At 39.3% G+C, this 11,543-nt stretch overlaps 1 protein-coding gene across 1 annotated transcript in view; it reads left to right on the forward strand.

Moving 5' to 3' along the window:
- dhrs11a (dehydrogenase/reductase 11a) overlaps positions 1–11,102 on the forward strand; it is a 33,710-nt gene extending 22,608 nt beyond the window's left edge. The window contains exons 2-7 of the mRNA XM_017460698.3: positions 5,247–5,456; positions 7,845–7,939; positions 8,802–8,931; positions 9,383–9,475; positions 9,564–9,629; positions 9,725–11,102. Of these exons, the coding sequence (XP_017316187.1) occupies positions 5,247–5,456; positions 7,845–7,939; positions 8,802–8,931; positions 9,383–9,475; positions 9,564–9,629; positions 9,725–9,766 (636 nt within the window). The 3' untranslated portion in view covers positions 9,767–11,102. The remainder of the gene's footprint in view (positions 1–5,246; positions 5,457–7,844; positions 7,940–8,801; positions 8,932–9,382; positions 9,476–9,563; positions 9,630–9,724) is intronic.
- The last annotated feature ends 441 nt before the right edge of the window (positions 11,103–11,543 follow it).

An 11,543-nucleotide genomic window follows, 5' to 3' on the forward strand; every position in this document is an offset into this window, starting at 1 on the left:
TGAGTGAGAATACAATCTGTGTGGACCCTGATGTGTGGGTACACACAGTTATTCACACACAAGCACACCGTGAGCTAATACTTTAACACAACACAAGCTGCTAATTATAATGCGAGTGTTTGGAACAGCTCTCTACAACACAATATCACACCACTGAGTCACGGTGTGTGAGTGGGATATGTGTATGCGTGTGTGGGGGAGAAGAAAGTGCTATCGTCATGGCGTGTTGGACATAGAGTCAGAAAGCTGGGAAAGCTATATTTACAATGTAAGATGATGCCATTGTGAGTCTATTGTAAGGCTGAGGGTTTGTTAGACGGCCTAGTTTAATCCTTAAACTGCGAGGCAGGATATGAACTCTGTAAACTGGCCAATTCTGTTCATGTTTTTATAGAGTTTTCCCCAATCAGATTATTTTGGGTTTTTGTGTTAACCATATACAACACCACCACAGAATGGTACAATGAAGGGGTGCACGGTGGCTTAGTGGTTAGCATGTTCGCCTCACGCCTCCAGGGTTGGGGGTTTGATTCCCACCATGGCCCTGTGTGTGCGGAGTTTGCATGTTCTCCCCATGCTGCGGGGGTACTCCGGTTTCCTCCTCCAGTCCAAAGACGTGCATGGTAGGCTGATTGGCATGTCCAAGTGTCTGTGTTGTATGAATGTGTGTGTGAATGTACCCTGTGATGGATTGGCACCCTGTCCAGGGTGTACCCCGCCTTGTGCCCGATGCTCCCTGGGATAGGCTCCAGGTTTCCCCGTGACCCTGTAGGAAGGATAAGTGGTATAGAAGATGGATGAATTTTTTGGTACAAAGAAGGCGGGGCATGGTGGCTTAGTGGTTAGTGTGTTTGCCTTGTACCTCCAGGATTGGGGGTTTGTATCCTGCCTCCCTCCTGTGTGCACAGAGCTTGCTTGTTCTCCCCATGCTTCGGGGGCTTCCACAGGGTACTCCCGTTTCCTCCCCCAGTCGAACAACATGCGGTGTAGGCTGATTGGCATTTCCAAATTGTCTGTAGTGTGTGAATGGGTGCGTGTGCGATTTTTCGCTGTGATGGGTTGGCACCTGCCTTGTGCCCCGAGTTCCCTGGGATAGTTTCCAGCCCCACCCCAACCCTGTGTAGGATAAGCAGTATGGAAAATGGATGAATGGATGGCACAAAGAAGCAACACTGAGGCTGATTTCTTTCTAGCTCAGCCTTTTTTCTCTTTTTTCTGTGTGTGTGTGTGTGTAATAGTTTGCCCTCATCATTCTTATTTAGCCATAGAGGAAACCTTGTAATATAACGCATTGCTCACCATTGAAAGTTTGTCGAGCTATTTATGCATGTTAGATATTGATGAACTCTTCCATCTAATTTCACCACATTCACTGCTAATTGCTACACCCAGTTGCTACCTCACCTCTTCCAGCTAGCATAAGATGCTACACTGAGTAATATAGCAGAAATGGCACAGCTATTCCCTCAAGTTTAAAATGAGCTTTAGCTTTTCTCTCCTTTTTTTGCTCTGATTTAGCTGCCTACTTTAACACAGAAGCTCCAGGCTGATCACCAATATATATTTTCATGTTTAAAACCTGTTAAAGGTGTGAATGTCTGCCACTATTCATCTCCTCTGCTAATTCCTGTTTTTTAGCATAAGGAGAACTTATCACACATAAACTGCTGTGCTAACATGTTGTATGTACTCAGGAAAAGAGTCTGAGTGATCAATAAATGTTCATTTATTTCATAAAATTTATGTCCGTGATACAGTACCTGAACATAATGAATTAGTATACTGCTAATTCACAGAACTATTTTTGCTAACATTGCTGTTGCTGTTGCTGTTGTTGATGGTTAATTTACCACAGAAGCGCTTGCTAATAGTAAAATGAAATAAGTAAACAGGGGTGTGTGTATATATGTATATATATATTCAGTATACACATATGAATGTTGATGGTCGCAACATGTCTCAAAAAAGTTGGGACAACAAAAGGCTGGAAGAGTAAGTGTTACTGAAAAGAAACAGCTGGAGGTTAATTGGCAACAGGTCAGTAACATGATTGGGTATAAAAATAGTATCTTAGATACTTATATTAATGTTTTCTTTTTTCAATAAGTGGCACCAAAGATCACCATATCAATAATCTCCTTTTTTACACTCTTGTAAATAAATGAAAGAACTCCCCTGTGGTACAGTTTCTTTTCTATAGAGAGCCAGTCTGTTTTAATTTGCGTTTCTAAACAGTGGCCTACTATTAAACTCCATCCAAACTTTAATTTGCCCATTCTGATCTCTTCCCTCCCTTCTCATCGGTCTCTCTTCTACTGTTTTTCTTTCACTCTGTCACGCTTTTTCCCTCCATTTCAATTTCAGATGGAATTTGTGTATTTGATCTGCTTAATGACCTGAATACTTTCCAAGACGTTCAGTGTACTAAAGCTGCATGGTGTTCTGCTTGGTTGTGTATATCTCGGTGTTTGTGTGTTTCTGTGGAGATAAGCTGATGTGTTAGGCATCCGAAAAGAAGTCAGTGTATCTCCATTTCTCGATCTGTTATCTGTAGTGTTCTTTGCTTCTCAGTATGTCTGTAAACTCGCAGAGTTGACAGAGAGTGCTTGAGAGATTGAAAGAGACATCTCTCTTGTTGCAAATCCAAATCTTTTACAGGAAGCCAAAGCAAAAGAGAACAAATGGCAGTTGTATTGTAACTGCCTTTGACAATATTGCATGGTATTGGCCTGGAAACCCCAGAACAGAAATGAGTAGATGAGAAAAGAGAAATGAGGGCTGACTGAAAATAAATAAATGAATCAATAAATGTGTGAATTACATTTTTCGAGGCCACAGCTTTTGGCATCACTGTATTATTCAATATATTATTCTGTCAAGGATGGTGGATATAATAAGAATTGGAAATGACTTGAATATGGCTAAAAGACTCTAACGTGCATATCCATACACATATACTGTATGCTAATCAGTGTCGTGTTGTACAATAACTGAGAGTTTAGATTAAGATACTGATCTGGTCTCAAGGGAGTATCAAACTATTCTCTACGTATTGTAGCGTTACTGATTACCAAAGAATAATTTTATGGTAATAACAGAAAAAAATGATTTCCTTGACACTGGCGAAATTGTTTACTCGACACTGGCATAAACAAAACAAATTGTTTACTCGATACTGGCAACGGAAGCCAAAGGTAGAGGTGTGAATCATTGTGTGAACATTGTCTCAAAGCAGTTTTATAGAAACATATATGCCGTTGGACAGGTTACAGATTTTAAGTGTGTGAATTTATCCCTATTGTGCGAGCCAATGGCAACGGCGGTGAGGAAAAACTCCCTAAGAAGATATGAGGAAGAAACCTTGAGAGGAACCAGACTCAGAAGGGAACCCGTTCTCATCTGGGTAACAACAGATAGTGTGAAAGTAAAAGAAAGTGCATTATGGTTTTTACATGAAGTCTTTGTTGAACTAGTCCACTGTTCACTAAAGGAGACGTGAGTGCAAATTTGTATGTGGCAATTGCAGTCCTAAGGCTATAGTAGCAACCGTAGTCCCAGCAACCACAGGCTCACAAGGTGTATCAAAACCTAAAAATCTGATCATTAGAATTAAAACTGAACTGCTAAGGTTGCATTAATCGCTTAATTTCACACATTGAGAAATGTGATAGGTAAATCAGGATGGTCCTGATTGCTGTGGACTGATGAGATTTGCTGCTACTTTGTTTCCACAGAGTGTTAGTCTTGAGGTTCACAGGTAAAATATTTCACAGAGTGTAATGCGGTAGGGCATGTTGTTGAGAGGTTGTTTTTTTCTGGCTGTCAGTTTAGTTTCAGGCTATTTCATTAGACATAACTTTGATTGTTATTTCTTTCTAAATAATACTTTATTCTGTGTTAATGGTTGCTATCATACTTCTAGTTTGCTTTTAAGCCATATTGATCTTTTCATGTTCAAACAGTTCTGTGTGACCTGGAGGTGCATTTGCAAAGCCTTACCTCTGAATAACAAATGGAGTTTGCCTCGCCATTTAAAAGAAAAAGATACAATGGATTATTTTTTTAAAACTGTACAAGCGTCCTGGTGTAGCTTCTTAATAGAAACTGTTGAAACCTACAAACTTTTTTTTTTTCAGCAGAAATGGAACCTACCTATCTATCAATCTATCTATCTATCTATCTATCTATCTATCTATATATATATATATATATATATATCACAGATCGGAGTTGAGCCAGAAGCAGATGCAGATGCAGACATTTATTTAAAGAAACGTACTAAGAAACAAATACACTATGACAACCTTGAAACACACTGTGGCAAGAAACAAACATCGAGACATGAACAACTAATGGTGCAGACAAGGACTATTCATACCCATGTTTTAACCAAAACATGAATCAGGTGCAGGTGGTCATGTGACAACTAGTGCAGTGCAGTGGCTGATGGGAAGTGGAGTCCAGAGTTTCCCGATACGTGACATATATATATATATATATATATATATATATATATATATATATATATATATATATATATATATATATATATTTCTAACGTATTCATTATTATAAGAGTTTTATTATTATTTTAAAATTTAGACTTATCTCTTTTATTAACTTTTGATTTAATTTCCTGCAGTCATTTCTCTTCAAAATTGTTATATAGTTGATACTTACAGTTGTTACTATTAAACATGTATAGGTTATATGTAAAAATTCTAAGATCATAAGTAAAATGTTTGAGTCTGAGATAAGTTTTAAAAAATGTAAGATAATAAGTTATAATGACGAGATAACAAAAATAATTATATATTAAGTCAGAATTTTAAAATAATATGTCAAAATTTTGACAAAAATGAAATACTGCTGCTGTCACAAAATAAATGTTATGCATTTTGCTTTTCTACAGAAAAGAAAAATTCTTCCATACTGTAGTCTTGCAGACTCGGGTGGTGGGGGAGGCGGGGTGGGATCAAATGATGCGCACCACCAGCATCCAACCAGTCAGAACAAAGAGGCATTTCTACTTGCAACTTAGTTGTGTTGCCAGTCGATTCAGAATCACACTTGTGTCCAAGTGTGCACATTTGTTTTAGATCAAAGAAATGCTGTATTTGTTTGTATTGAGCTATAAAACAGTCATCCTCATTGACTATACCTTTATTAGTTTTAGATTTGCATTGCTACAAATCCACATACTTATATAAAATATTAAATATTCCTCGCTCTATTTCTCTCTGCAGAAGCTGGCAGCTGAGTGTCAGAGTGCGGGCTACAGCGGGACCCTGATCCCGTATAAATGTGACCTGTGCAACGAGGAGGAGATCCTCTCCATGTTCTCGGCCATAAAGACCCTGCTTCAGGGGGTGGACGTGTGTATCAACAACGCCGGCCTGGCTCACAACGAGCCTCTGCTTAGTGGCCGCACTGAGGGGTGGAAGAACATGCTCGATGTAAGACATACACGTTGTCTGTTCAGTTTAATGTAAAAGACATTTTAAACAAGTCACAATAACCTATGTTCATGTGTCAGATAAATACCTTAAAACATTACTAAAACTTGCAAAATCTACATCACTACAAAAAAACAAACAAAAGCTATTTCACTATACACTGTACACTTTACTTTGAAATATAATCTACATCTCTATAATACGTAAAAAGCTTATTTTTACATTCATGTGTGAATCCATTTAACATCAAGTGCTGGGGGGGCAATGGGGGCTTAATGGTTAAGGCTTTGGGTTACTGAACAGAAGGTCTAGGGTTCAAGCCTCAGCACTGCCAAGCTGCCACTGTTGTGCCCTTGAGCAAGGCCCTTAACCCCCCCCCTGCTCTAGGGGCGCTGTATCATGGCTGACCCTGTGCTCCACATCCATCCCTATGAAATATTTGGTATATTCCACAAGTCACATGTTCACCAGATTTTCTGAGGATAATGAGAAGAAGAAAATAAGTTCTAGAGTCTTTATTCAATGATACTGCGATATTGACTGATGAGGCCACATACTATTGTGTAAATATGACTATTAACCCGAAATATAGATTAAAAGTAAACTATTAATTTGGGGGGAAAAAACATTTGATGTAAATGATTAGAATGTCCTTAATGTCCTCATACCATTAGCATTGTATTCTAGACAGAATAGGATTTTATCGGATTCTCTTGATGGCAGGTGTGTGTGTGTGTGTGTGTGTGTGTGTGTGTGTGTGTGTGTGTTTATACATAGGAGTACAAATATGAGATGATCATATGGCAGGGACAAAAATCACAGTTTTTTTTTTTTTTAATATATTTACGTACACATTTATTTTATTTTTACCTGACATGAATATAATAATATTCTGTAATATGAAATCATGTCAATATTGTTCCATTTTTTAGTACTGATTTTAAAACGGGTCATTTTCTTCAGAAGTATACAGAACATATGTTAAGCGTGTAAACTCCAAAGGCTTCAGCAAAAGAGCCTGAAGTTACCCCACACTACTGTTTGACTCCAGAGGCCTCTGTATTTCCGCTTTATTGTCTGAGCGTTAGGGCTTTCCTCATACAGTGTGATTCATCGAGCTTTGCACCATCCATTATTCACCAGAAACGTCTCCCATTCAGCAGCTAAACATTTCCCATGCCTGTACATTTGTTGCCATGGCTAGCATTCTTACAGCGTGTGTGTGTGTGTGTGTGGATTTTAGTGCCAACTTTCTTTTTCTTTCATTTAAGCCTCACAAATCAGAACGAGGGAATAGTGTCATATTTACAAAAATGAAAGAGAAATTAGGCTTCCTGCTTCTATCCGGATCTCAGGTCTTCTCTTGGGTTCTCTGTTTTTATCCCATCTCCCAAAAATATGCCGGTAGTTTGATTGGCTAGACTAAATTGCACCTAGGTGTGAATGAGTGTGTGAATGTGTGTGTGAGTATTTGTTGTGCACAGTGCCCTGCGATGGACTGACATACCATTCAGGTTGTATTCCCACCTCACACCAAGTGTTCCTTGGATAGGTACCTGATGCATTGCGACCCTTCCTTTGAGACACGTGAATCCAGCCAACTGCATCTTTTCACACTGCTGCTCATGTTGCGTAATGGAAACACTAGGAAACACTACCTGCCCTTTTCTGCATACCATAAGGCCATAGTTAGCTAGTGTCGCTGTGATTGACAGAGGCAAAATCCCTCCCAACAGAGAGCACAGCCAATTTTTTTCATGGATGGCTTTGGCATCATCGGGATTCGGACTCTTTTGATGATAGGGTGAATGCTTTTCTGTTGTGCCACTCTGGAGCATTAGTTACACAATTTTCTGAAATTTATTCCAGCCCTCTGTTTTAATATTGTCCTTAATGTTAACTTCCCTTCACCGTCTTGAAAGATATCAAATGGAACTTGTCCTGTTTCACCTTGTTAGTTTATGTTCCTGGTCATATGATGCACAATTGACCAGTGGAAATCACTCAAAATAAACCTCAAGTTCTTGTGTTTCCCATAATCTTCCTTCTAAATTCCATCTAAATAAACATATTCTGACTTTTGATAACATCGCAATACACATGGCGCGGAAAATAATCGTGCTAAATAATTATAGTGTCATGCTTCACAATGCAGTTAAATCTGGATGGATGAAAGCAGAAATCCAGCCAGTCATTATTTCTGCCTGAATGTCCTGTATCACTCTGAAACACTTGCTTGATCTCTTCAAAGTCCAAATGTCCTTTCCTAGATCAGAAATAACCAGAACCACATTGAGCTAAATTGTGTGGGAGAAAGAACGAGAAGAAAGCTGTGGCTCTTTCGGACCAATGTTCTTTTTAATTCAACTGTGTCGATCTCTTTCTTAGGTGAACGTTCTCGCTCTGGCCATCTGCACACGTGAAGCCTACCAGTCCATGAGGGAGAGAAACGTGGACGATGGACACATCATCAACATCAACAGGTCTGATCCTGAAATCTGACATCAGCTCTGTAAACATTTTTATTAATTAAAGCGCACGTCATAGTTTCGATCTATTTATAGTTGCGTTTAATGTAGTAGAACATCTGTGAAACAAGTTCCTATTATCGCTTATGTTATAGCAGCTATGAACAGTTGTTTTCTCCCTCACCTCTTTCGTTTTTGATCTCTCTCGAAGTTAATAAGACACGAATGCAGCTTGTTCTGTAACTGTAGTGAAGTCTTTTTCCCCAAAAACTTACACTGATGTCGGAGACTCCTTCTAGAAATGGCTAAATAAACATCTCCTCATAGAAAACTTCACCATATCAACAATCTAACACTATTGGAATATTAAGCCCTTGTTTAAGTTGTTACTATAGAAACGACAACGCATTAATTTAAACGTAGGAGCCAGACTACTGTCAGAGCTGCTGTTATAGAAAAATAATCAACACAACATCCAGAATTCAGCAGCGCTGTGGTGTAAACACAATCCTGATGATAAGTGTGTGTGCGCACGTGGTTAAATAAGCAATGGGGAAAATGTTTTCCTCGCACCTCCATGGGTTGGGGGTTCGATTTCTGCCTCTGCCCTGTGCGAGCGGAGTTTGCATGTTCTCCCCGTGTTTCAGGGGTTTCCTCAGGGTTCTCCAGTTTCCTCCCCCAGTCCAAAGACATGCATGTAGGCTGAGTGGCATCTCTAAATCGTCCGTAGTGTGTGAACGTGTCCCCAGGGTGTCCCGAGTTCCCTGAGATAAGACTCCAGGCTTCCCCGTGACCCTGTGTAGGATAAGCTGTATGGAAAATGGATGGATGGAAGAATATAATGTTTAAGGTGAGTGTGTTGTTGTATTTTATACAGTATGGGAGGACACAGGATGGTACCGAGCGCCGACGCGCATTTCTACAGCGCCACCAAATACGCCGTGACGGCACTTACTGAGGGGCTCAGACAGGAGCTGAGGGAGGCCAAGACACACATCCGCGCCACGGTGCCACCTCACACACACACACACACGTTTACACATAGAGCTAGCATAGGTTTAACACCTGTACGCTGCTTTAACAATATGAAGCAACAAATGGCTTCTATACACCACTCCTTCAACATGGTTTGGTGCAAAACAAAAGGAAAGGGTCATTTCAGTACCAATAAAACAATAAAAGTGATATAGACTTTATTACTGCTAATGATAGTCAACGTTAATAATTTATAAAGCGACAAGACTTTATTCTAAATATAAAAAGGAGCCTGGTCCATGTCACACATGCTGTAGGAATTATAATGTTACATTTTCGTTAACATATTGCCTTGACATTGCCTTGAGTGGCTGAGTGCGGCTTCAGAACCATCCAAAAACCAAGAAATACATGCTAATATTCCATGCTAATATGATTACTGAATATATGTTAGCTCATTTTATTCTGTCTTGTTCTGGACAGTGTATATCTCCTGGCATAGTGGAGACGGAGTTCGCCTTCAGACACCACAACAGTGATCCAGAGAAAGCTGCTTCTGTGTATGAAAGTATAAAGGTGAGCCAGGTGTGTGAGTGTGTATGAGTGTGTGTGTGGTTATGTATTATATTATATTACATCGAAACCTTCTTATGATCTTGTGTAGTGTTTGAAAGCAGAAGACATAGCCAGCGCCGTCACCTACGTCCTCGGCGCCCCTCCACATGTTCAGGTGAGCGTTTGCACCGTTTGCCTCTGTCTCTTCTTTGTATCCGTCTCATTTGCTTGAACGGATTCGTTTTCTTGCGCTACATTTCTTGTCTTTAGATCGGAGACGTGCAGCTGCGGCCGGTGGAGCAGGTGTCCTAGTGATGGAACGGAGACATGTCGATGGAGAGCGGAGAAGACCGAACCAGCAGCAAACAGCGTCTCTCTGGCAACACCTGCTGGACAAACCGTACAGATAGTTTTAAAACACGGAATCGAAAGGGAATTTTGTGGTTTGTGTGTGGTTTGAGGAAATCGTAGCGAATCTGAAAATCTGAAGCTGTATGGGAGGGAACTGGTCCATAAAAGATGGGGAGAAAATAGAGCGATATGAGTGGTACTGTTCCAATTTACACAAACATGGCTGCCTCAACATGATAAGATTTTTTTTTTTTTAGTAGATGGAAACTGGAAAATGGAAACAGGGACCATGTAGGGCTGTTAAATGGTCCCCACTTATAACCACAGACCAGAATGTCATCGGTTGGACAGTTTTGTTTTTTTAAGGTCATATGACATATCTGTTTTGAAATGAAACAAAAACACTGCCACTCAGTGTGCAGCAAAATAGGTGTAGAAAACACTGTTGCAATTATAATGTATTAATCAATCTCGTATAAAGGCTTCTGAACCATCAGTATTGTTTTAGAATAGTGTGAGTGATTTGAAACTATACTTTGCTAATATATTCCCAAACTACAAGTAAGCAACTAAATTCTGGAAGTTGTAACTAATAGTTTTTTTCTCTCATTTTTCTCAATTACACTCGTCCCCCCCATAACCGTCCCCCCCCATAACCTAACAGTTATTAGGTTTTCCCTTAAAAATAAAAACAATTAGCTTTCCTCTCTGAAATACAGCTTCCATCTGCATTTATCTATCATTTACATGGAGTTTGCCTTCATATCCCAGTTATAACAACTGATAAGCTGCAGTAATATTGGACATTACGGATGTGTTATAAGACTTTATACGACTCCCCACGATACATTATAACTGCGCTATAATTGATTATTGTATTATTTTTTTATAAGTATTCTAACTTTAGATTGTACGTAGATGTGTTTCTCATAATGTGTAACTTTTTGTAAATTCTTTGATTGAAAGCCAATCAGGAGTATGAAGTACCTCTGACGCGCAGAGCCTGAGCTTATAAATTGCATATGAACAAACGGTTAAGTACTTGTGCTTTTTAAAGACTGCATCCAGTGCATGATATTTATCCAAACCTGAGGAGGCATTTGAAAACCTTGATGTCACGTAGAATTGGTGTTTTTTTTTTTTTTTTTTGCACTTTGGATTCGGACACTGACACCTTTCCTAGAGACATGTGACTAATTTTTATGTGTGCGCATTTTAAAGAAGCTCCACCTTTGTTCATGTGTACAGAGAAGATATTCTCGTGAACATAAACCGAAAAAATGATTAGTGCTGTGAATGGTGTGCTGTCTTTTTATTTCCTCGTGTGACCAGGGTTAAACAGAATCCACATTTCGTTCAAATCCCTACCCTTTGTAATAATGTCTCCAGATGTTTTATACAGTAGACTTCCAGTTTGCAGGAATACTTGATGCACATAAATTCAAACAGAAATATTCCTTTAAAAGCCTTTTTCTTTAATGATTATTCATCATTGAATCATACACCATTAGAGATTTCCGGAAAGCTGAGGAAATTCATTTCCTTGCATTAGGACCCTAATAGACTAGAACTTTATCTTACTGTATTACACACTGTAGATGAGTCTGTGTTTGGTAGATCAGCTGAACATCTTAGTCATGTTGAAGGAAAATAATCGACAGTGTGGTATGATGAAAAGGTGATCAACAGTTCTGAAGTGTTTATTCATCTTGTACCACAGCAATTTCCATTTATAATG

This window comes from Ictalurus punctatus, chromosome 28 (genome assembly GCF_001660625.3).
Source record: "Ictalurus punctatus breed USDA103 chromosome 28, Coco_2.0, whole genome shotgun sequence".
Classification (NCBI taxonomy): domain Eukaryota; kingdom Metazoa; phylum Chordata; class Actinopteri; order Siluriformes; family Ictaluridae; genus Ictalurus; species Ictalurus punctatus.